At 32.9% G+C, this 26,774-nt stretch overlaps 3 protein-coding genes across 4 annotated transcripts; all 3 read right to left on the reverse strand.

Annotated features, from left to right (window-relative positions):
- Nucleotides 1–2,590: 2,590 nt before the first annotated feature.
- Nucleotides 2,591–5,363, reverse strand: LOC145952524 (uncharacterized). The gene is made up of 6 exons (XM_083064899.1): nt 5,264–5,363; nt 5,045–5,161; nt 4,796–4,897; nt 4,285–4,626; nt 3,538–4,212; nt 2,591–3,441 (listed from the first exon to the last, which is right to left on the reverse strand). The coding sequence occupies exons 1-6, from the start codon at nt 5,361–5,363 to the stop codon at nt 2,591–2,593; spliced, it is 2,187 nt and encodes a 728-aa protein (XP_082921025.1).
- Nucleotides 5,364–15,618: 10,255 nt separating this feature from the next.
- Nucleotides 15,619–15,967, reverse strand: LOC109788110 (ubiquitin-like protein 5). Its single transcript, XM_020346768.3, has one exon. The coding sequence runs from the start codon at nt 15,931–15,933 to the stop codon at nt 15,712–15,714; it is 222 nt and encodes a 73-aa protein (XP_020202357.1). The 5' UTR covers nt 15,934–15,967; the 3' UTR covers nt 15,619–15,711.
- Nucleotides 15,968–16,754: 787 nt separating this feature from the next.
- LOC109788101 (uncharacterized) lies at nt 16,755–26,674 on the reverse strand. 2 transcript variants are annotated; one of them, XM_020346753.3, is made up of 19 exons: nt 26,447–26,674; nt 25,280–25,383; nt 24,975–25,061; nt 24,806–24,881; nt 24,641–24,715; nt 24,489–24,542; nt 24,207–24,266; nt 23,999–24,115; nt 23,541–23,635; nt 23,246–23,454; nt 22,255–22,352; nt 21,785–21,888; nt 21,477–21,642; nt 21,124–21,246; nt 19,673–19,755; nt 19,229–19,370; nt 19,037–19,066; nt 18,775–18,845; nt 16,755–17,821 (listed from the first exon to the last, which is right to left on the reverse strand). In XM_020346753.3, the coding sequence occupies exons 1-19, from the start codon at nt 26,483–26,485 to the stop codon at nt 17,005–17,007; spliced, it is 2,550 nt and encodes an 849-aa protein (XP_020202342.1). In that variant the 5' UTR covers nt 26,486–26,674; the 3' UTR covers nt 16,755–17,004. The 2 variants fall into 2 exon arrangements, with proteins under 2 accessions (XP_020202342.1, XP_020202341.1); XM_020346752.3 differs by having other exon boundaries at nt 16,755–17,824; nt 26,447–26,673.
- Between the last annotated feature and the right edge of the window lie 100 nt (nt 26,675–26,774).

Below are 26,774 nucleotides of genomic sequence, written 5' to 3' on the forward strand. Positions count from 1 at the left end.
TTAATTATTTCTGTGTAACTTATATTTATTAATAGAATGTGATTTGAAAAATTTGAATTCATTTATTCTAATTTTGTGTAAATTGTATTTATTATGAAAATAATTTTTTTTAAATATAAATTAATTTATTTTAATAACGTGTAATTTAAATTTAATTTTAAAAAAATTAAAATTTAAAAAAATTTAATTTAAGTTGTTATATTAGTTTTATTATGTTTTATATAATGGATGAAATAATGTGTTGTTAAATTTTGTTATAGATGGCATCATCTTCTACATCTATGCATGTGAGTTGTGGACCCGTTGAGGATGATTTATTGTCATTGCAATCCATACATGTTTCACAACATGTTTGGAATAGAGAAGAAGATAGGAGATTATTAGCACGACGTGCTGCTCCGACACGTAACGGAATTGACGGAATTCCACATCAAATAGTTCCGTTAATAGACCAGGCTGGATTTGGATGGATTGCTCGGTTGAGTTATATCAAAATGACTCCTGGATTATTAACTGCTCTGGTGGAACGATGGAGACCAGAAACACATACATTTCATATGTCATTTGGAGAGTGCACAATTACTCTCCAAGATGTTGGTATGATTGTTGGTCTGCCAGTTGACGGTGAAGCACTGTTAAGTCGAGGCAGTGCTAATATATTTGAATTAGGTACTAAAATAATTATACTTTAACTTGTATTTTTTTGTCATAGTAATTGTGTTTTATAATATTAAAAATCAGTAAATAATTTGTTTTATTTTTTGCAGCTCATGATTTGTTAGGTGTTGTTCCACCTCAGTCAGAAATGAAAGGACATCGGGTGAAATTATCTTGGTTGGCAACATATTTTAATGACATTGCAGATGATGTACAGGAGGTACATCAGTTGCTTCCTTATGCTCGAGCCTGGATACTACGCTTTATAGGAGGGCTTCTGTTTTCTGATAGATCTTCCAGTTATGTCTCATTGAGGTGGTCCAACACAGCCACTAAAATAAGCATGAGCGATGATATTAAATTTTATCGCAAATTCTTTGATCGTTTGTCCAGAAAATCCGTAAGTAACTTTAAGGGTTTAGGGTTTTCATTGTGTAAGTTATTACTAATTTAATATAAACTAAATAAATTTTTTTATTTACAGATTATTTGGCAACCATATCCGCCTTTGGAACAGATGCCCGAGGATTGTACACAGGGGATACGTATTTGGGGTTCTGTAATCCCCTTACTTTCTCTGTGTATTTGTGAATGGCATCAGCCTGATAGGGTGATGAGGCAGTTTGGACTCCAGCAACCAATTCCAAATGCTCCGATCACTCCTGCTCATGTGCATGCATTGACCCTGCGGGGAAAAGCTGATGATGATTGGACTACAATATTAAGTCCAGCACTTGAGCACTGGGCCAATCGATATGCATACCACTTTCCAGCTACTCCTCCACAGGTTGGACTATTAGGTCCAAATTCTGAATACATGAGGTGGTATCGCAGAAAGGGGAAGTTGTACATTGATCCTGATGAAGTTAAAGACTTGATTGTGGTATGTGCATATTACAACTCATATTTTAATATGATATTTTGTTCAATTATTAAGTTGTAAACTAATTGTATTTTGTTTTCTATATGTAGGGAGACGTAACTGAATGCTTGGCATACTTGACATCTTCTCATGGCAGGGCAGAGTTTTCTATGGAAGCCGTCACAGAGCAGGCTAATCGATTATTATCGATATCTGATGACAATATGGCTAGATTCGTTGAGCCGGCTGAGGAAGCACCCCTTCCGGGTGGTTCATATGAGACGGGGACTTTCAATGTTCCTCCACAGTCAAGGGAGGCTGCAGGGTTACCTAGACGACGAACCCCAGTTGAGGCGATGGATCAGGTGTACCCTACAGTGCCAGACAGAGCACCAGGGTTATATTATATTCCTTCGCAAGAGCCCACGTATCCTTCGCAATCTCAATATACATATTGGTACACTCCACCTCGGCCACCCGGTTTTGAGACATCAGTTCCGATGACTACAACACATATATGTGAGTCACTTGGTTTGGACTCATCACCGGAACCAACTATGTCATCAGATATGATGGATCATATTTTTGGACACTCCCCTTTAATGACTCCACAGCCAAGTATGCCACAGGATGCCACTCAATCGAGTCAGGAAGCACCTTTTCATATTCCGTATGATCATGATTATATCAGTCGTGCTTATACATCAGGTCTACTAATTTTATTATTTTGTTATTCTTTTGTTCTTATAATTATTATCAATATTAATAATTTGTTTTAAATATGACGTTGCAGGTGTTGATTTGCGTCCACAATTTTCTGCGGAGGCTAGTCATCAACCATCACCGCCAGAACAAAGACGTGTTAGAAGAAATCCTCAAAGGGCTGCAAGGGAAAGACCACGACGGTGTATTCTAACTCCTGCCACTGATAGAGGGCATCATCATGAGGAAGATGAGGAAGACGATGATGAGTAGATTTTGTATAATTATGAATAGACAGTAGTAATTACATTATGTTATACAATGATCATCATGAATACCCATTAGTAATTACATTATGTTTACAAAATTCTAAACATCTTCAAAACTTATCGACTGATTATTAGACTTAGATGGACAATTGCGCCTGTTGTGACCCTCTTCTTTGCATATGCTACACTTTGGTCGTCGTTGTGAGCTCTCAACCCAATCCATTTCATTTCTAATTCTTGTGGATTTTGGTCTCCCTTTCCCGCGCACCGATGATGGATCTGGGACAAGTATCCAATCCTCATTACTTGGAGGGATTAAGTCTTCATTTCCGATTGGTTCCCACGGACCAGAGTAGGCTTTTAAAACATAATCACAGGTATAAACAGGATCTATAAACTGGTAGTAATCAATGCTAACAACACCACATGCAGCTATAACATGAGAACAAGGATAGTGAAATGCTGTAAACTTTCCGCATTGACAGTATCGTTGCTGTAAATTGACTACCCATTTCTTCCCTCCTGTTTGTGTTACTGGATCAAATGCCTCTTCAACCTCAAATTTTGAAGATTGAATATCGTATCTACAAACTTGATGGGAACAAGCCTCTTCTTGATTTTTTTGCAGAGCCTCAACCAACTTTGAAACGAAGACCTTCCCAGATGAAACATCGGCTAAAGCACGACTACCACGATTACTAAAATATTCAGCGCACCTGGTATAAGTAGACCGAACTAATGCAGTGATAGGCAGATTTCTACAATCCTTTAACACCTTGTTAACACATTCAGACAAATTTGTTGTCATATGACCATATCTTCGACCATCTGCATCATATGCCATGCTCCATTTGTCTTTTGATATCGCTCCTATCCACCTTTCAACATCAGGGCTAGATTCACAAAACTTTTGCAAATTGCGATCAAAAATGTGCTTACACGGTGTATACCCTACATACCAATTAAAAACAATACAGAATATAAAAAATTTAAAATTATTAAAAAACATTTTGAAATAAATAAATAAATTGATATAACAATACGTACCTAACTTCACAAGCTTTTGTTTAAGTTTCACATCCTTGAATCGAGTATTAAAATTACTTGCAATGTGCCTAATGCAGTACTTGTGATATGCATTTGGCGGTCTCCAACCAATTGCCTCATTCTCAATGGCCGATTTAATGCTACGATGTCGATCAGATATTAAACATATCCCTTCTTTGTTTGTAACATGTAACCGCAAATGAGACAAGAACCACGACCACGCAAGTAATGTTTCTCCTTCAACCACAGCAAATGCAAGAGGAAGAACGTTGTTATTACCATCTTGTGTTGTAGCAATTAACAATGTACCTCGATACTTGCCATATAGATGAGTGCCATCAACTTGTATCAACGGTTTACAAAAATTAAAGGCATCACAACACGGCTTGAATGTCCAGAATAATCTGTGAAATTGACGATAACCACGATGACAACGATTACCAACAAAAAACTCATCATGACACAGATCGTAAAATGACCCTGGAGCAATTTCTTTCATGTATTGCAGCCATCGAGGTAAATAAGCATACGATTCTTCCCAATCTCCAAAAACGTTAACAATTGCCTTTTGTTTCGCCATCCAAGCCTTTCTATACGATATTTTGAACCCAGTTTGAGATGTTATTCTCTCTTGGATAAGGCTAATCTTGATTGATGGATCTTGGTTAACCATTCCTACATATTACATATTAGTAAACACTAAGATAAATTATTATTCATATAAACTATAAAATTTGCAAAACTTACCTTGTATAAATGTTGCAATTAACTCAGAATCTAACTTAGCATGATCTTGCGACAAAGACATGTTCAAACACGTATGACGTCCACCCCACTGAGTCACTTTCCACTTATCAGATCTCTTTGACTCAATGGCTCTCATGTACCATCCACATCCATCATGTGCATTTGGACATTTAACAACCCACTTAGTCTTTTTCGACTCAACCACATAAAAACTTTGATGCATTCTCATTGCATTTTGCTTGACTGCATTTTTAACTGCATCTTTATTCTCAAACTCCAACCCGACATATAAATCTTGCCCAATTGACCAAGTACTACCGACATCCATCCCTGGGATATCTTCTTCATCAGGATGATTCCAATTGATGTTAGTGTAGTGGGGTAAATTACCCCAAAATTGACTTCCACCTATTTTCAAAATAATGAATTTAGTAATTTCAATAAAATCAATTTCAACAAATTATTTTAAACAAATAACAAATTATTGACATATTTAATTTTCAAATGTTACCTTCAGTAGATGGATACATTGAAATTGGTTGAACCATTGGACTATTAACAACAACATTTGGTTGCACCTCATCATCAGATGGTTCACAATTATCAATTTCATCTTCATTGGATTCATCAATGCTTTCATATGATGATGAAACATGATAGTCTTCATCATCTTCGTCATCTTCATCTTCATCTCTTGTGATCAAAGGTGATCGTTCAATTGACAAATTTTCTAATGAAAAAGTAGAAGATTCTTGCATACCTATTTCAGCATATAATTCCATTATTGCCATCACATTCTGGCTCTGAAATGCTTCTATCATGCATTGTACATCATCATCGTCACTCAATTCCAATGAAGAATATATGTTGTTCTCACCTTGTGAAACTAAAAATCTGTAACTTACGGATAATATCACTTGATTTGAGTTAAGATTAAACTTGTTGTGAATTCTTCTTTTTAATATATCCAAAGTGATACCTCGTTTGATATACATTCCTTTTCTTGGTCCATCAAATGTTACACCTTCAGCACCTTCATACATCTTTCCAGTGTAAATATAAGCAATCATTTGATCCATAATATCTACAACCAAAAAAATTAATTAGTGCAAATACGTACTATTTATATCTTAAAAAAATAAATACTCACCGAATTACAAGCAAACGTAACTGGTTCAGAGAATTCACTCACACCAAAACGTAACTGATAAATATATAATTTGAACTGTGAAAAAGACGTAGCTGGGAAGTGGTATATATAGTGATAGTGGCGCTATGGGCCATAGCGACACAGTGTCGCTGTAGGCCACAGCGCCTCTTTTAAATAATTTAAATAAAAAAATATATTCTGAAAATTAAAGAAATTACAGAAAAATAAACTTTATATTTATAAATTCATATTTAAATGGTTATATAAAATAAATAAATTTTCAAACACAAAAACTAAATAATTTACAAAAAAAATTAAAAATAAATACAGGCGCTGTGGCCTACAGCGACTTTAATGGCGCTGTAGGCTACAACGCCTCTTTTAAATAATTTAAATTAAAAAATATATTCTGAAAATTAAAGAAATTACAGAAAAATAAACTTTATATTTATAAATTCATATTTAAATGGTTATATAAAATAAAAAAAATTTCAAACACAATAACTAAATCATTTACAAAAAAAAAATAAAAATAAATACAGGCGCTGTGGCCTACAGCGACTTTAATGGCGCTGTAGGCTACAGCGCCTCTTTTAAATAATTTAAATTAAAAAATTATTCTCAAAATAAAACAAATTACAGAAAATTAAAATTTATAATTATTTATAAATTCATATTTAAATGGTTATGATAAATAATAGAATTTTGCACACAAAAACTAAATAATTTACAAAAAAAAAAAAAAAAAATAATTAAATTTGAGGCGCTGTGGCCTACAGCGACTTGGTGGAGCTGTAGGCCACGGCGCCCCTTGCATAAAATACTTAAAAATTATTTTTTAAATTACGTTTATTAATAACTGTTTTTTATTTTTATAAATAAATTATAAGTAAACTAAGTTGATCTTTTTAAGGTTACATTTAAATTATTTAAGTTTTTTTTTTTTTTTCTTAGGTGGTGTCGCTGTGGGCTACACCATCTTTTTTGGTCCAGAAGTTGTGATGGATCAGCCCATAGCGACACTTGTTTGGCTCATTCCAGCGCAAAAAAAAAAAAAAACCACGTGGCAGGGGTGTCGCTGTGGGCCACAGCGACACTGTTGAAAATAACCCCAAAGGCGTAAATACTTTTGAAACAGCCCCAATTGCGTAAATAAGTTGGTCAACCACCCCACTTTGGTCAAAAACCCGCGATTGGAAGGTAGCAGAAGCCGCAAGCTACTCACACGGGGTGGAATATGTGTGCCATCTATCTTACCTAAACCCGGCGTTGAATTCATTGACTATAAAAATTTTGAGATTCGATCGAAGCCAAGAAACTGGAACCACCCTTTGTGTTTTTAAACCTGTTCTTCAATTATAAACTTGGAATGGTCATTGTGTAGGTCCCGTCACCCCGTGCCAACTAGTGTCTTTTCCCTTTCTAAAGCAAATATTAAATCAACATCCAACAATCATCGACATTGTTTTTTATTTATAAAATATGGTTTGGTTTAACCAGCAAGACATTATCATCATAGGTTAGTCCGGTCCCCATCACTGATTCACTGTCAAATTAAAACTTGAAAATGTCATTGAACCTAGTATAGGCCAATAGTATGTGTGTCGGTGCCTTGGTGGCAAATTAATGAATCACAAGCTATATTAATCTCGCCAATTATTTGCGTTTTTCTTTTTTGTTGCAAAGTGTGAACATGTGTGTTGGGGTCAAGAAAATATAAAATGGTGAGAGGCAAAATTAATTTTGTTACATTTATAAAAGTTGAATAATGTTCGGCAAGAATTAATTAATTGGATTATGTGTGGCATGAGTAACTGACTTGGAGGGATTTTCAGTTCACATTCAGAGGTTGGGATCTGAAAGGCAGAAAACATGATACAATGAAATATATAAATATATAGTGCATGGGCATGGGGTTGATGAATTGAGACGTATTTGTACGTGAGAAGTTGAAGAGTGAGGTCCATGCCAATCCCAAGAAAACCACCTAAACATAAGTGTTTTGATGTGTCCTAAGCCAAAGCCACACGTGGGAGTGGGACACAACACAACAGGGCAATGCTTAATTAGGATGTGAGATGATACCGCAATTCTAAATTTGACAGACACTTTCACGTGTTAGTGTCACCGTTTTGATGCCTGTGCCTTTTCCCCATTTTCATGTCGTTTTGGGATTTTACTTCACTCTCTTTTCTTCCCATTTCCTTTCAAATCCTCAATATCAAGATCCATGTGATTGTGAATTGTGAACAGATAGACTTGTACTGTACTGTATCAGCTAAAATTATACTAGTACTAGCTAGTATTGTATATTTTGTGACTTTGGATTGGTTTAGTAACACATTTTTCTACCTTCCAATTTGGTTACGTATAACTTGCATGGGGATTGTAATGAATGAAATTGAAAATGTATGTAATTTTGAGAAAACCGAAGTAGGATTGCAGAATTTTATGGATGGAAATTCAGCAATACATTGCGAGTCAAATGGTCAAAGGGGCAAGCATTGGAAGTGTGTAAAGAAAAAAATGGGGGGCATGGCAATTCACAAGATGCAAAGACAAAGAAAACTGGTTTCGAGGAGTTGAATGCCCTTGTTTTCAGTTACAAAACCCTTGTTTCTGGAACTTGTTTTCTTTGCATTGGGATAGGGAACCATCTTCATCTTCCTATTTCATTATCACACGTTTCACCATTCAAAATCATGATTTTCCCTTTTATTTACGCCATTGCATGCGTTGTTAATCCTTGCTGCCTACTCCTATACCAATTTATTTTCTTTTCATACGGATTCATAATTTTGGACATGCTTTCCTAATTAAGTTTTGTAAAATTATTAATATATCTTTGTCATTTTACGCATATAACTTGTCAGTATCTATATATACTAGTATAAAGTAGAGTTTTTCATTTATATATAAAAAAAACTAGAGTTTTGCCTCAATCTTTTATTTTTACACTTTATTTTCATAGTTAATTTACAGATTTAACATTTTTCTTTATATTTTTTATTTTATTAAAATTACTTTGTTACTCTTTATATAAAATATTTTGGTACTCTTTTCACGGCTTATTTTCAATGTTAGACATCTATCAATCGACATAAAGTCATCATGCACCATTTTTTTTATTAAGAAAGTCATCACCATTGATCAAATCTAAAACTTTTATCTTTTTGCTAATAATCTTCACGATGAACATCCGCATTAAGTATCAAAACATCTTTCAAATTAACAAATGTTTAGGAAAAAAAATGTTAGCACGATAAATAAATAAATCAGTAAGTTAGATGACTAAATTAAATTCATTTTAGAAAACAAAAAAAAAATATATATATATATATATATATATATATATATATATATATATAGTTTTTGCTTTTTAAAAATGAAAACATATTTTTTATATAAATAAATAGATAATATCTTATTATTTCTCAATTTTTATTATTTTCCTAACACAAAGGTGTATTAAATTAAGAATAATATTTTGTTCTAGATTTGCTCCGTCCAAACTTGTCTTTCCGTTGAGTTTAATTATATTGATTTAAAATTTGCTTTGGAAAAAGAAAATTTCCTCCAGAGTGTAATCAATTGTTGTGGTTGTGGATGTGAATACTTCATCAAAAATTATTGCTGCCATTCTACTTCATCACTATTACGATTGCATTAAATGTGCTACGGTGCATGCTTTGCTGTATTATTTGTACTAAAATCATTTCAAAAGAATAATTTATTCGTTATTTTACAAAATTTAAAGTGTTTTAAAACTAAAATTTTAGATAATATTCTTAACTAGAAATAAGTCCATTGAAGTTAATTTTAAATTATATTGTTTTTATAAATTATATATTTTTTATTAAATGTAATTTTATTTAAGTTAGATAAAATTACAATATATAGCAAAATTTTCTTTTTAACATTTAATACGATTATACATTAAAAACTTGAATTTGAAATTATTAGTTAAATTAAAATAATACTTAGTAGGGCTATAAATTAGAGAATACTAGTATTAAGTTAGTTAAAATAAAATTTATGGGGAAATTTGTATTGTATGATGAGTGAATAATAATAACAATAAGTGGGTCACTCATGCACCGTAGCGACAGAGATATGCTGAGATTGGCCTGCAACACTCACCAACCCTTTCTTTACTCTTTTTTTTTTTTTTTTTTTTTTTCTCTCTCTCTCTATTTGTTTTTGTCAACTAATTTTTATTTTTTTAAAAAAGAGAAATACATTTGTGTGGACATGTGAAAATTGAATTCAGGACTCGCATAATAGTTCTACTACGTGGAATTGCACGATCAATTCAAGACGATATGGAACATCATCTCTTCTCGCGAGAAACTTGAAGCTATCACGCTTCAATATGTATATCGTTGCTTCTCTTTTATAATCTCTCCCTTGAAAATTATTTACGTTTAATGAATTATTCGGTAATTATACCCGTCTCAACTTTCATTTTAGTATATTTAAATTTATTGTCATCATTAGAATTATTACATTCCAAATATTTTTTCTTTGTTAATAGACTAATAAATACATAACTATCATAGTGAATAACTCATTAATTAATATATCTCACAATAAATGGAGAGTATAAAAAAATATTTAACAATTAATATATCTTTAAAATATGTTTATTTTTTTATATTAATTAAGTTTTAAAACGAGTAATCATTTGTTTTTTATATAAAATATTGGAGAGGGTATTAAATAAGAGGTGAGACTTATACAAATTTGTAATTTTGAAATTCTAATATTTTTTAATAAATAAAAAAGTGTGTATAAAAAAAAGTGTCAAAACGTATCATTATTACGCTTTCTAAAAAAAAATTTGTATCTTAACTACCTTTATCCATGATTGTGATATAAGTGAATAAAGTCCACGTATTGAATGATTTTAATTAACTATTTTTCTTCTATTTTAGTGCTTCTTTTATCATTTTTTTCTTCATGTAATCCAATTATATATCCTATTCTCTAAATTATTTGAGATGCATGTAAAGGCTAGTTTTGCTTTTATACCAAAAAAAAGCTATAAAATTGAAAGTTAATATAAGACTAGCGAATATAAATATATCAATATTGTGCACATTAATTTGTTATGAATTCGAAGATTGTACAATTTTAATTTTATTTATCACAAATAATTTGTTTTTTTTGTCAAGTTGTAAGTGTTTTCTTAATGAACAAATTTGTAATTTTTGACCAGAGCACACTGAAAAAAAAAATACAGTGACTTTGATTGATTTTTATTTATTTATTAATGTTTTTTGTTAACGATTTCCAACCAAATATTTGATATAATAGTAAAAAAAAAAATATATAGAAGTTAATCTATATGATTTAGTAGTGTGCATACCTTATCAGAGATATAAATATTAATATTATTAGGATTGATAAGCTACAATATATACTCATACAAATGAATTTTTTTTAAGTAAATTCATCTTTTAGTTTTATCTCTTTTCTTTCTTTCTCACTTCGATATGATGATAAAAGAACTTTTTTTCTTATTACATATATAACCCAAAAGTTTCATATAAGTAATTTATTAGTGTTGTTCACGCGCCGACAACAATACGGTAAAGAAGTTAAACCATTCATGCCATGATATCATTAATTTGATATTATTGGTTGCAGATTTCATACGATTCAATATTCCTACCTTTTTGTTTTTGTTTTCAAAATCAATTGTTTTCTATATCACAAAAAGTGAAAAGTCTCTCATTGTTTTCATACACACTAATCTGAATTATACATTTGATGGTATACATAAAGCCATTTATTATCTATCACTGCGGTCGTCACTGTCATTATTTTCTTCAATACAAATGTTTAAATGATTCCATATGCTAAATGAGAAAGTGGAAATGGTATAAGAATTTAGACAACATAATGATACAAATTGCAATTCCCACGTTAGGCGTCTAATCAACGAGTTAAATAAAGATTTAGTGATGGGCATCAAATAGAAACTAATTCTCACGAATACTAGATTGCAAGAAGAAAAAAATGTAAAGTATATGGTAAGATGAGTTAAAAGTGCAGAAGACAGTGTTAGTCAAATGCGTAACAGATGCATCATGCATGCAACAGGTGCAGGCAATGATCCAAATATGGAAGTTGTGTTAGTCAAATATGATGTCATGAGCAACATGAATAGTTCCACGCCAAACCGTCAAAACTTTGCATAATGGCACTACTCATATTTTCAAAACTGGGAATTGGGAATTGGACATAAATCAATAAAGCTCTTCATCTTAATCAGGTAGTACCGTATTCGTAACGCAATTATAACTTTATTTTATTTTTGGGGGGAGCCCAAAGAATGTAATCATTTGAAGTTCCAAAACCTATTAACGGTGCAATGGACCTTTAAAACTGATAAACTTAGGCCCAGCTTTTATAATTTTTCTGGCTTCATATAATAGGAGAAAACTGTGGAATGTAACTTTGTACAGTAAAAAAATAGCAAAATGTTCTTCTTACAACAAAAGTACAAGAATTTCTGTTGTCTCCTTTAATTTGGGAGAGTATTTTGTGTGTATAAAACAATATGATCTATCTATATATATATAATAATAATAATGAATTAATAACACGCATTAAGATATAGATATATTTGAGTCTGGGTAGGTCCTTGATCTTTTTTGTTTATTTTTTTCTTTGCACTCACTTTCAAATTAAGAGTAATTTTGTATACTTAAACATGTATTATACTATGCATATTTGTTAATTATTATTGATTTTATTAATAATTATATTGTGGTAATTTATTGTTTTATATTGTTGAGAACTATGAGAATTTAGGAATTCTTGTGAGTTTTAGGTGGTTTTTAAGGATTTTTTAGTTTAACCCTTAGAAAAAGATACAAGTTTTATTTTAAGATTTGAGTTTCATAAGTTTATTTCTCAAAGAACTTTAGAGAGATAGTAGGGAAAGTAATTTTGGAATTATAAATGTCTCTTCCTTCTCTTTAGCCTTCTCAAGAGTGTAAAAGATTGCAATTGAGTGATAGAGTGGTGATTTGAGGCCATTAGCTAAAGATTATCATCGTGGTTGTGTTGTGAGGAGCTTTTGATGCTGGCTCAGAACCATCTTTTTCTTTCTTCCTTGTTTCTGTTCAATCTGGAGGTATAGAAAACTATAACCTTTTTAATTGTTGAATTGGTTGAGTTGCATGTTGATTGATGTCCACAAACCGTGTTTGTGTTGGATGATTTTGAGAATTTAATGTTGAGGTGAACCTTGATGTTTTGGTCAAATTAGTGGTTACATGTTGCATGCTTGGATTCTTCTTAGTTTTAGGTGCTTTGGGTCAATTTGTGAATTTGCTGAATGCATATTTCATCATCGTGTCGAACGCAATTTCAAGGCACCGACATGACATGGTTTAGAGACTTGTTGCCTCACTAACATCAAGCGTGCGATTGGTAACATTGAGCATAAGCGAGAGGAAAAGTCATTGACTTGGTCACGTCAAACAGGGGTTGAATGGCATCAACGTGATGATAGAGAAACGTTTTTGACTTGATGACGTTGGATCCAAGTTGAGTGGCGCCTAACATGACCAAGACAGAAACTCTCTATCTAGACGACGTTGAATGTGAATCAAGTAAAGACTCTTTGCTTAAAATGAGGTAGAGTGTGGGATTTGGCCATGTTAGGCATGAAAGCAACAAAGACTCTCTGTCTCATTCACGTCGAACGCGGGTTGAGTAGCTTCGAGTACGGGCGAGCCTGAAAACTCCTTGTCTCAATGGCGTTGAGCACAGGAAGATTGGCGCTAGGCGTGGACTACCTTATAAAAATGTGTTATTTTATTGATGAAATGTTCAACATGTATGTGGTAGTTGTATGTTGATATATGTTGTTGATTTTATATACATTGGTTGGGAATAATGAATATAGATTATTAAAATGTTGAATGTTGAGGTGATAGTATTGAGAATTCTTAAGGCATTAAGGTGTGTGGTGTTGATTAACTTAGGCTAGAGGAAAGGGTGTTTTAGAAAGTTGAATATCTTATTGTAAGAATATTGTTGTGATGCTCTTTGAGCTCAGTTGCTGAAAACCCTTCTCAAGTGGTCGAATTTTGAAGTGAATAGTTGAGTTTTCTCAAAGACCTTATTATTTAATGTAGTATGTAAGCAAGGTCGAGACATATTGACTATAAGTGATCACAGTATAAGGGTTAGGTTGAGTTATATTGATTAAAAGTGATCAATGTTAATCCATATGTGGGCAAGATCGAGACATACATATATAACGTGACCAAATCGAATAAGGTACAAGATTGGGGGTCAAAGTCCCAAACTAAGTATTGGAAAGGTTGTCATAGTTGGTGGGATAATTCCATAGGAGACTTAGTTATGCATGTTAGTACCGTGATAGACTCACACTGAAGTTATTTTACTTTGAGAGAAATACTAGACTTTTTTTATTTAAGTGACAAAATTCAAAAAAAATTATGTATTTATGGATTTTATCCAAATTGTTTGTTGATCTAGCAAGTATAAAAAGATCATGTTAGTTCGGTAGAGTTAAGTCACCTAAATTGCTCTTTTTTTTTGTAAGAGATCTTTGTATTTGAATACATAACGACACATGTAATTGAGGTGTTATGCATATGATGCGTTGATGTTTGGTGTTGTTCATATGCTATGTGAATTTGTTATTAAATGGGATGATTATTGGTGTAAGTTGAGATTGTTGTCTATCTTTCAAGGTTGATGAATGTCATGTTAAGATGTTGTGTTGTGTGGTTTACATGTGGATATTTGGTAGTATAATTGTTTTTATTCCTATATTTCATATGTTTATTCTTTGAATATTAACTTATACTTGCATGTTTTCTTGTGGTTGAACTATGATAATTATATTTATATAAAAGTAGGATAGTATTCGGTTGGAGACGATGTTTTTGAGGCCATGTCTAGCGATAGTTGTGGTGACCTTTTTGGACTACTATGATGCAACTAGTTTAGATGTATTATTTGACCGACAAATTATGATTATTATTTTGTAGTATTGGATGATTGTGCATAATTGTATACTTGTATAGCTATTCTACTTCTTTAATTGTTGTTTTAAAGTTTTTTACACATATTCATTATGATGCATATATCTAAATATTATTCATATATTAATGATAGGTGGTTAGTTGTTTCTTTTTGTTGTGAGTAATTAAACTATTAAGTATAGAAAGCACAACGAATCGTTATACTTGAATAATTCATCCTTCATAAATCATTGAATATCATATGTTCTTTAAATAAATTTTTCGTGCACTACTATACAAAACACATCTTAAATTGCCTCCGTAAATTGGTTAATTGTATCTTTTGTGCATGTAAAGTTGTCGATTGTTGACTTTTCCTCCTAACTTTTGAAACCTTCACTTTTCTTTCCTACATTTTTTTAAATACTCAAAATTTCATCTTTTCGTCTAACTCTGTTAAGTTATTATATAATTACATGATAATGTTTCTAACTGACATCCTAGTCGTGAGTTTTGACTTGTTATTGGACAAATCAAGTATCAGTAAATTAACATTAGATTGAAGAATGAAAGTTTAAGTTTTTAAAAATTACAACAAAAGTAAAGGTCTTAAATGCCGATATAAAAAAAAATTATCTTGGAAAACCACCATTAATACCCATAAATTTTGTTCAAATTCCTCCATGAAAGCTACATATGGAAAGCAGTTTTCCTCTTAAAAAAATGAATAGCAGTTTCTATCAATATGGATTTGAATGACACTACCGTTGCGTTAAAAAAAATTTCAAGATGCTTGTTCAAAAAAAATTCAAGATATTTGTGCTCTTCAAAAAAAAATTCAAGATGCTTGTTCATGATGGGATAATATAAAGTAAATTTTATTTATTGTTTCCAATTCTGAAATGAAGACATAATTAATCTTAATCATAAAAGAGTTCATTTTCTTCAATAAAATTATTATATATTTACTTTTTGTATACCATTTTTACTTCTTTCTCCATCATAAAACATTTTATTTTATTTTCCCTTATTATAACTCTACCAGCCAAATCTATCCAAATAGAACCATTGTTAATTTGTGGGAAAGCAGACATTGGATGAATGATTGATCATGTAGCTGGTATGAATCATGAAACAGACATTCATAGAAAAAGTAAAGGACAAGTGCACAAGTAAATCAAATATAGTACTAGTATTATTATTATTATAATATGATGATTTGACATGATAGAGAGGAGTAGGAATGGATTGATTTATGATGAGTGATCAGTTATAGTAGAGTTCGAGGCCCATGCCATCGTGAATCTCGTAGTCTTTGAGGGTGATGTGATCCTTGTAAATGGTGTACCATTTCTGAATGCGAATCTTGTCGTGTCTCGTACCTGTCTGAGCCGCCACCAGCTTCTTCAAGTCACCGATGGTGTCATCTTCATTGCACTTCACACGAACCTTCTTCCCCAGCCTATCGTTAAGCACCACTTCTATCATCTCTCCGATTCCTCACGCAATCTTCTTTCCTCTTCATTTCCTATTTAACTTCCTTCAGAACCTTCTAGTCCTGTTCTCTTATTGCCTCACCCTTATCCGCGGGCCCAAAAAATTAGAACCTTCTAGTGCATGCCATACCCCTTCGCTGGACCAAAATAGGGAACAATTGAATAACTAGTCGACAAAACACCTCCCACAAGATTCAATATGATCAGTTAATATTAGCCAAGGATACATATTGTAACAAAACGCACTTGAATGCTCTAATCATATGTTATCCATAGATCGTTCTCGGGAAGTATCTCGCGACCAAAAACATTTAACACCTTGAGATTTTAAAAGAGGTTATATTTAATTAAATTCCCTTTATCTATTCCTGGACCTTTACATCAAACTTGTCACAAATTACAATACGAGGAAAAGAATAAATTAAAATAATCGAAGTATTTATCCAACTAATTCAAAATCTTGTGATGCTGCATATTAACCAGTAGCATGTAATTTATGAACCATGGTAAAATGGTAAATAAAAAGAATTATGTCGCTACTAGATCATCCGATTCATTAACTACATTAACAAACATGCTGGTGAAACCATGGTGTTTGCAATGACTAAGCAAAATTTACAAATGCAAATACAAAAATACACATCCGCGTTGACAAAAAAAAATGTAGATATCTTGATGCACTTTCACTACACCAGTTTAGTTACGATACACAGTTTAAGCAAAGCGCCCTCGTTGCGAATTTAAAAATAAGCCCTCTAGGGAACATTTACTGAAAACCACATACCTAGAAGAAAATTATCATCAATGTTGAAATGAACCTAAAATGAAGAGCAGAATAAATTCAGAAATGGGGGAAAGCCCATAAGTCACTTACAGGAAGAGGCAAAACTTAGAATAATAAACAAGCTTAATCTCTAATAAGCGTGAACAGAAATAGGGCATAATTGAAACAAAAATATACTGTACATTAATTTGCTGCATTCGCTCCTGCGAACCAAGAATAGGGTCCACTGGTGTTGGTCTAACTTTTCATACAAACAAGCAAGATTTAGCATCATGTCCGTCACTCCAGAACAGCAACCTCCTGGTCAACCCTCCAGTAATTTGCATCATTGAATTCCTTTATTCCAGGACCCTCCTCGGAACTTTCTTTTTCTGGCACTTTAGAGACCATGTTTCTTTTCAATGGTCCTGCCTCCCCAACTATTCCTTCTTTTAGAGCCTGTTCCATAGCCTTCTCAGTACCTTCCAATTCTACACCTACAAATTCAACGTCTTCTTCAAAGAGAGATGGTACTACTACTACTGATCTTTGACTCGAGTCAACACCACCATCAATTGAATCTTTAGGAGATGGCGACCTGTTCGACGGAATAGATTCCCCATTTGAAGGAGAACTAGAATTAGGGCTACCTGTTTGAGATTTAGTAGAAAGGTTGCTACCAGAATCATCATGATCTACAAATGGATTCATGCTTCCGCTTGCATCTTGCATATCTAAAGGTTCACCCCATCCCACCCAATCAGGCAGAGGCCTGTCCCCAAACAACTCTTCATTGTCTGATGCATCGAACCTGAAGAATCCCATATCATGTGAAGTGGTTGCCTTTTTGCTTTCAAAGTTCAACGCATCTCCATTCATGGAATCACTACCAGTTATTCCATTTAAATTTGTGCTTGAGCTAGATGTACCATTCAGATTATTTTTGCTTTCATCCAATTCTTCATCTGCTCCAACCACTACTTCATCATCACTACTGTTACCACCATTAGCAGCACCATTCAAGTTTATCTCATCCATCATCTCTGGTGATGTGCCCTCAGTTCCATCCGCAATTCTGTCATCTTGGAATGCAAACCAATTGGAGTTTGTAAACAGACTACTGCAAAAAAACAAAAAACTTATATTAACATTAAAATGATGAATTAAATAAAGAAACCCCAATAGACTTCCATAAAATTCCACTGTCATCCAGACAACAGAAGTAGAAGGGGCTAGGGAGAACAAATGAAGCTTTTGAATATTTTCTAATTTTCTATAGTCAACATGAAAGCAAATACATAGATATCCACATGGGGGAACGTCAATCACTTGGTGTCCTTGTGCTATATACTTCTCACACTAATATTTACATATGGGGGAGAATAGAATAAAAATGCTTACTGACAGCCACGCCATGGAGTAGAAAACAGAAATTGAAAACAGAATATCATCGGGAGTCGAAGAAATGAAAGCACATTCTATTTCTATCATAGAATGTGAACATTTTTTAATCAAGTACAAAAATCCGAAAGGTCAGGATAAAAGAAAAAGGATGAGGATCAAGTGAAAATGAAGAAATCCCCACTAGAGGATCTATCAGCAAATCACAAAAGGCTAATAGAGTAAGTGGTTTCTCCAATATCTAGAGCATATTGCATTCTTCCATAGTTGCTTTTGAAGGAACTATAAGCAATTCACAAAGACATATAGAGCAAGTTGTTTCTCCAATATCTAGTGTATATTGTATTCTTCCATAGTAGCTTTTGAAGGATATTTCTCTTCCTAATCTGCAACTAGATCGGCTAAGGAAAGAATGGATACCATGTGGCAGAAGATAAAACATCCAGGGGTACAGGAGAACCTCGAAAGATATAAGCCAATTGAAGTATACTAGTAATGCACATCACTCGTTTTATTTGCCAAAAATACACAGATAAATATTATCTCGTTATCTCTATTCACAGTAGACATAAAACAGCTTTGAAAATAATTCACACTGCTTGATTAATCCAAGTGAAAGATTCATCCTAACAAAAGTACCATCAGTTATGTGATAATAAATAGACTCACCTCCCTTGATCATCACTGAGTCTGAGGGATGATATGACTACTTGAGCAGAGTCATCATCAAAGTAGACATCCTGTAGATCATACAACAGATATAGTTGCTATAAAATTAGTTAACAAAGTAAAAGAATACTAGATGTTTTGGTTAAAGCATAAGACAATTTGACAATATCACTCGGCAACACAAGAGCTAGACTGATTCTCAAAAATCCCCAAAATCGACCACATTAAATTATAACAGTGACAAAGTAAATAAAACTAATACCTCTTCATCTCGATCAAGGTTGCCACGTTCCTGCAGCCAAACCATTCAAAACATTAGTCCAGCATTCAAGTTGCAGTGCCCAACCACAAAAAGGCAAATCACGGAAACAAAAAAGGGGAGAGAATTCTAAAATAAATACAAATGAGCAAGTATGCATGCACAGAGGGGAAGAGAAGCCCAACAACTACAAACCTCCTCATTATCTTCATTCCCATAAATTTTATATCTAAAAGCCTGGCTCAAATTATTTGCTAAAGCTGCAACATCATAGTCTCTGTCATGAAGGTCATCATCGTCACTATCCCTCATCCTATCTTGTAAAGCAGTTGGACGTCTGCACAGGAAAAGGAAACGTAAAGAGATAAATCAAAATGAGAAAGACCCCCCAACACAACAAAGTAAACACAAATGAAACAAAAATGCCACATTGAAGATCATAATCTTCACTAGAATAATTAAAATGAAGAAAAAAGTGCATGATATAGATATTATAGTTATTTGTTACAGCCTTATCATAAAATATGTTGACAAAAACAAGACTGCTGTGTAAGGGCCTTGTCTTGTCCCCTTATAATTATATAGCCACAACCAAATCAACCCAACAGAAATTATGTTGTGGGGTACATAATAGCTTACCCGCAAGCCCAACGGTGAACATTCTCAACCACATTACGCTCCTGAAGAACTGTAGCTTGCCATTCATTCCACTCACTATTTTCCTGCAGATGTTAAACATATCAGGTTGAAGTATTTAAAGAAAAAATTGTCCCAACAATACTTCAACATGTAAGTTCAGCTTCATGCTCTTAGATGCAGGAATAATTTTTCTAACACGTTAGCTTGTTCATGATTTGACACAAAAAATATTTAAACAGAAAAATAAGAGTATAAAAACCATTCATCATAGAGGAAATGGAAGTCCAAGGAGAACAAGCCAAAATGATAACTGTTACCTTTCCCATTGAATAATGGGTACAAAACTATAGCAGTGTTCAGATGATAAACTGTTTATGCTCTATTTGGATTAAAAGTGAAATAGAGAGAAAAGAAATGGAAAGGATAGAAATAATAAATAAATAAATAAAATAGAAAAGATGTGTTTGTATAAACAATTAAATTTGATCCCAAAAATATTTTTTACTCCATTATTGTTTTCTTAACATAAAATTCTTATTTAGTATTTTAATTTTTTGTGATATAAAAGCTTAATTTTTTTTAGAAGCTAAAACTAAAAAATGAAAAAGATACCACCCCCAACCCTTTCATTTAATGTCAATTTGGGAATGTTTTTCTTGCGGGTTCCACCAAAAAAAAACTTCCTAATTCTCCTCTCCAACAAATAATGAAAATTTGGTATTTTTATCCCATTTCGTTCCTTTCCATTTCTTCCCTATCTACTTACACTCAAACAAAAATATGTTCCTCCAGAATCTACTATCTGAAGCACGCACACAAGGTCGCTGTTGCTTAAAAATGATTTAATATGTTTTAGCCCATGCAAATACATGGTTAATTTTGGTTTTAGCCTTCAAAAAAAATGTTGATTATATTATAGTCCTTATAAATTTTTAAGTTTTAAAATTGGCCATTATTACAATTTACAGTTGACATGGCATGGCATGCATCTAGACAGGCCATGCATCTAGACATCTCAAAATGGTCATTGACATGACATGTCTAAATGCATACAACATTAGTAAATAATGATAGGTACCATGTTTAAAAAATAAAAAAAATCTACATGAATAAAACCATCAAAAAATAAATTAAAGAACTAAAACAAAAATTAGTCATTTTGCAAGGATTAAAAACACATTAAACCCTGTAAAGAGATACAAAGTGAACTAGGTAGATACATCAAGAACTCAAATCCTTTATGCAAAACAATGAACTTTAGCAGAAGACTCCAAAAGCTTCTTTCAGAGAAATCTTAGAGCAAATTTACAAGCCTCTATGCAAATTTGAAAAAGATAGCAATTTAAGGCATGATTCAAATATTTTCATAGATTTATATTAACAGTAAAAAATTACTGTAAAACCTATAAACCTTTCCTAAAGCTATAAATAATTTGATATATAAAGCTAACCTGAAGATATGTCAGTATATGGCTTCGATTATGTGCCAAGTGAACAAGTTTGTTAACAATTCGAGTAATATGCCCGATGTTTCCTGCCCGTGGTGCCTGTTTTCCAGCAGCAGGTACTGTTGGCTGCAAAATAAAACATTTTAGCAAAGCAGGTAATAGACTCAACAACAGCGTATAGACTAGAAATGATCTATTATGCACTTCTTGTAGGTTCTATCACTTAGTTTATGTATGTTTCCATTTCCACTGTAATTCAATAAAACATTGAAGAAATGAAGATAACTTGATCTCAGCAATACACAGTAATGACCAAAATAAAACATCCAATATATCTGTTTAAAGCATCCATTTACCAGATTTTTGTCAGAAGAGAGAAGAGAATGTTTGTCTGCTTGGAGAAATCTTCCAATTAAATCACACTCTCGAAGAAGATGATCAACAATGGCTTCAGTTTTGCTCTCCAAACAAGATAAAATGATACTTTCTACATGATGGTGTAATGAATTATTATACGGATACCTGTATTAGCAGAGCATACTCAGACTAGTTAACAAATGGTTAGCAGTAAAGATGAGAGATAATGCTGTCTCTACACAGATTTAAAAAAAGATGTGAAGGTTTCTTTAAACATCTACATAAAAGAAAATTAATAGTTGCTTACTCAAAGAAAAGGTCAATGACTCGTTGAATGATTCCCGAATTGACCATTTCTTTTTCTGCCACTTCATTTCCAGTTTTTAGAATGACAGCAATGAACTCAACAATCTGAAATAAGTTTCAGACAGGTCAGAAAAATAAAAACATATTCAAAGTTGACAATAGTGATACCTTGCATAGGAATAGAATAAATACATAAAACAGTTTTGCAATACACAAAAAGGCAATTTTTGGAACAAGAATTCAACTTCTACTGGCCAGACTGCAACCTAGTGTAAGGAATTACTAAAGTATCCATCTTTTTTTAAGGTATCTCATCAAACATTCATCACTTGCTGATTATATTTAACAAGTTTGCCAACCTTTAGGATAAATCAACAGTCAACAAAATGAACAAATGTTTGACAATTCACCCTAGGTATGGGTACCATAGCAACTCCCCTAGAATTGAAGGGGATAGCCATAACAACTAACCTTTAATCGATGCTTCCCAAGTGGAGGTCTCAATTCTCCATATGTTGTAGGCAGTACTTTTTCATCAGATGATACATTCAAAAGTACGAGCAATTCACCTGCAGACAATAAAATCAATCTTACGGATGTGATATGGATATTGGAACAAAAACTGTCAGATTTTGCACCAAGCAAAACATAATGACAAGACAACAACATTCTTTAAACCTTCAATCATGAAATACATAAGACACAAATGACATAACTACCCACCACGACCCAAAAAACCTTGAAACTGAAGCGCACACCATCTTAACCAAAATATTTTGATATTTATTGATGACTACAAAGAATTGGGAACATTAAAAGATAAGGATAAAGTGAAAGCAAAAGGAAACATATAAACAAAACCTCGTATTTACTTGTCTATAAAAATGTAGAACTTAAAGCACAGCACATTATAACCTGTTTTATTTGTTGGTAGACCTCCAGGAATCATTTTTCTAGAAGTACTCATCTCTTTTAAATAGGCAAACTCGCTCCAGATTACAGTAATCTGATTACCCTAATATTGTTGAAAAAGCATAACTCACAAATGATCTTTATTTACCAGGACAGAGGAAGTTAAATGGTAATTATAATTAAATTTAGTACAACAAAAAAATCATAAATTAAGTCTCAAGCCAGCAAAATCCACAGCATTATGTAAATGATATAAAAGTAAAACTCCACTATACTAAATACATATTTAACCTTTCAGGAGGGCTCCTCTCACATCTGCACAACTACTGTAAACTTGGGAATTGAAATCACCTACTTGGTATTTTTTAAAATTATTAAATATCAAAATAGTCATACAACTAACTTCAAATTCAAAAGCCTATAACCTTTTTAAATATAATTTCAGCATCGTATTGTATTCCACAATATTCAGAATAACAAGTAATATAACTCAATTGAAAACCATGATAATGAGAATAACACAGCTAAAAACACATGATAATTGACTCACCGAGTTTAGGGAGCATTGCACCAATAGTGTCTGGGTTTACAGGAATCGGTGGCTCATACATGTGTTGACTTCGAAATGAATGAAAAAGGGGAGATGATATAGCAGATCTTTTGGGATCCAACAAAGAAACACACACTGAAAGTGAGTTCACAAGGCTAGACTTTGATTGTGAAACTTCCAATGCATGATCCAAAATTTTTGCAACAAAGCTGCATATATAAAAATACATATAATAATTATTCCAGAGTCATATTGATATTAGAGGAAAAATACAGTAAAACCATGCAATACAAACCTTGGGCTTGAAAGTTTAATTGCTAGAGTAGAAGAGGGATTTCGAGTTATCGTGCACAATGTTTCAGCCGCATTGGCATGAACTTCAGGAGGACTCTGGTTTAAATAGGGAAGAAAAAAAGCTGTCAGATAACTTGCAACAAAACACAAGGTAATAGAGAGCCTATAAATTCAAGCACCAAAACAAAATTTGGATACTAAATTAAGCTTTTCATCAATTACATCTTTTATGCCCCCAAAACAAATTTTGGAGGACAGACACAAAACACCACTAGCAATCATTAGGGTGGCCTATATCAAGCTTGAAGAATAGAAAATCCCCAAAATCAAAGGATGTAGCCACATTCAATCTCATTTAACACGACTGGAAGGCATAAAGCTAAGTGTATGAGCATCAGACACAGGTAACAAGTAAAAGCTGGCTAAAGGAACATAAGCTTGGAAAGATGCTTCACTCACAGATGGACTCAATTTATCAACAATCATCTCAAGCAGGTTGCTGTTGGCCAACCATTGCATCACATCTATAAAATTGTGATACACATGATCATCAGCGCCTACTAATCGAACCAAAACCTGTCAAAGAACTTATGTCAGAATCCATTTTAACACATCAGCAATATCTCAGAATCGTCATAATTACTACTGAAAATGTAAAAGGTTTTACCTCCATAATGGATGTGATTCCTATCAAATCAACCAGTTGGCGAAAAACATTCTGATGGGCCTGCAGAAATTATGCTGAATCATGAATGAAGGATTTCACAAGGAGACTATACAACATGCACACCAACTGTTGTATAGACTACAAAACTATTTACTATAGAGGTTCCAGGAATAAAAGGGAATAATGATCAATCAAGTTTTGTTTTTTCTTCCATAAAATTGTAAATATCAAATTGAACGAGCAATCTACTACTGTACTACAAAAGCACATTATTGTACTTACTTGAACATAATTCATAAGTGGCACTGTCTTTCGAATCATTAGGCAAACAACAACCTGTAAAACGGCATAGAAAACAACATCAAACAAGTCAGATAGGACACATTGAAAAAAAGACCAAGCAAACTAAAATTCCAATATTATCTAACGTATACCTTGCTAAAGTAGCCAGCCAACAAGGTACTATGTGAGCGGTTAGGCTCCAAAAAGGAGAATAATAAGTTCATCAGCTGAAATTACAAGAATGAGAAGGGAAAATCAATACAAGGTATATGGCTTGAAACTAAATATAAAGTTCACAAACAGGATGAAGTAAAAACCTCTTCGTCATCGACCAAGGTCTTCAAAATGACATCAATTTCACATGTAAAAATCTCACAGGAAATGAATGGAAACCTAAATTACAGACAAACAATCAGATGGTTACAAAATAGTTGAAACATTTAATAAAAAGTTCTTTGCAGCAAATTTTCAGTTACAGCTGCATACTTGAAGGCACGTTTACTTTCAGCATCTTCTGGTGGTTCTTCAATAATGTATCGTAACAATTGCTCAACCTGGGCTTGATCTCTCAGACTAAAAGGGAAAACGTAGCAAATTATCAATTACCTTCTGTTGAATTGTCTATATAATTGCCTATCCATCTTGTGCCTTATGTATATAGTATATACATTCACTTTAAATTATAACCAAAAATAGAAATTGGACAACACAAAAAATAAAATGAAAAATGAAACTCAAGATTTGTTAGGAGAGTGAAAAACTGAAATGATTTAAATTAAACAGACACGTACAAGTTAATAAGACGACTGTTTAAGGCCTTGCATTCTTGGATCACTTCCTCTTCATCCAGAAGCTCTTCCAAAGTGAAATTCTCCTTGTCTAATATAGCCTCCACCTGCATAACACCAGTTCAACTGTTACAAAGGAGCATAGAGAGGAAGCAATAAAATAAGCTACACGAGTATTAAGCTACTTGAGACTTTGATCGTTGATTCATTCAGCTGTCCTCTTAAAACTTTCAGTCATCAATTACAGGCCATTCAATTATAAAATTCCACTGTAAGCATGCATCATTATATAGAACTGTAAAAAGAACACTCTAGTCTTGAAAGTAAAGCAAGTGATTACAAACTGGTGACTTCAAATTCATATCGATTGAAAAGGTAAGGGAAAATATTAAACAAAGAGTTAATCACCTATACACTGTCAGTGTAAAGTTTTTTTACACTGGCAACCAATCATATCTTTTAATAGTGCCAAGTCAGTTGCTTATTTAATGAAATAAAAATAAAATAAAATATTTTAAAGATATGATTGGTTGCTAGTGTAAAAAACTTTACACTGGCAGTATATAGATGATTAACTCTTAAACAAATCATATGCTATCTTTTTTCACAAATTCGCACTAAATTGTGTTAGCTTTAACTCAAGCTCAAGTGTTTTCCATTGATTAGCATGCACATATGAACATCCTACAACAGAGAACCTTCAAAATTCACGTAGCTTAAAAAGCAATACAGAGACGTGAGTACAGGAAAAATAAAATAGATGCCTATATTAATTAGCTTGCTAAAATACATCCACTGACTCTAATGGAGATTCATACTAACCTAACACAGTGAGCCACTAAAGTAGATTCATCAAAAACAAACAGCACGTTGAAAAAATAAAAATATAAATAAAAAAAAAGCAACGGATTCCCGAATCAGTTGCTGCATATAACAAATTCAAAAAAGCGGAAACTCGGAACAAGAAAAGTCGATCCAGGAAATGGAAATTGTAAATTGAGATGGCAAGGGATGGTTAACATAGCTAAAGAACAAATAACTAATTGATTAATCGGTAATTGAAAAGCGAAAGCAATGATAAGAAAATGACATTGGAATGGCGAAAGCAGCTTATTGAGGGAGGGAGAGTTTAAATGCAGAAGAATTGGCGCGATTAAAGTGAGAACTCACGGGGGAGGAAGCAGAAAGCGAAGCGAGTTTCCAAAACATGTGGGAGGAAGGAGAAGGTGGCCGGATCTAGGTGTAAACCCTAATTTTGTGGGGGAGAGATCGAAAAGCAACCACGCCGTGAAGATCGATAGAAGAAAAGACACACACAAAGAGAGAGAAAGAGAAAAGGCCCCAAAATAATCGCTAACGCTAAAGTACAATACAAACCATACAAGAACTACGGAATTGCCACACACACAAACCTATCTCACGCTTCATAATGCTATTGCTAGTTTGCTACTACATTTTTTTATTATCTTTTTTTTTAACTTATGCAATATTTGCGATA

Source organism: Cajanus cajan, chromosome 10, assembly GCF_000230855.2.
Source record: "Cajanus cajan strain Asha chromosome 10, NIPB_CcT2T_4, whole genome shotgun sequence".
Classification (NCBI taxonomy): Eukaryota; Viridiplantae; Streptophyta; class Magnoliopsida; order Fabales; family Fabaceae; genus Cajanus; species Cajanus cajan.

Coding starts and splice junctions, on each gene's coding strand:
- LOC145952524 (XM_083064899.1), bottom strand. CDS start 5,363: ATGGATCAAATGATTGCTTATATTTACACTGGAAAGATGTATGAAGGT. Junction 4,898..5,044: donor GGAATTATATGCTGAAATAG/GTATGCAAGAAT, acceptor AATCCAATGAAG/ATGAAATTGATAATTGTGAA. Junction 4,627..4,795: donor AATGTATCCATCTACTGAAG/GTAACATTTGAA, acceptor ATCCTGATGAAG/AAGATATCCCAGGGATGGAT.
- LOC109788110 (XM_020346768.3), bottom strand. CDS start 15,933: ATGATAGAAGTGGTGCTTAACGATAGGCTGGGGAAGAAGGTTCGTGTG.
- LOC109788101 (XM_020346752.3), bottom strand. CDS start 26,485: ATGTTTTGGAAACTCGCTTCGCTTTCTGCTTCCTCCCCC. Junction 24,116..24,206: donor GAATCACATCCATTATGGAG/GTAAAACCTTTT, acceptor GTTCTTTGACAG/GTTTTGGTTCGATTAGTAGG. Junction 19,756..21,123: donor ATATACTGACATATCTTCAG/GTTAGCTTTATA, acceptor TAACATCTGCAG/GAAAATAGTGAGTGGAATGA.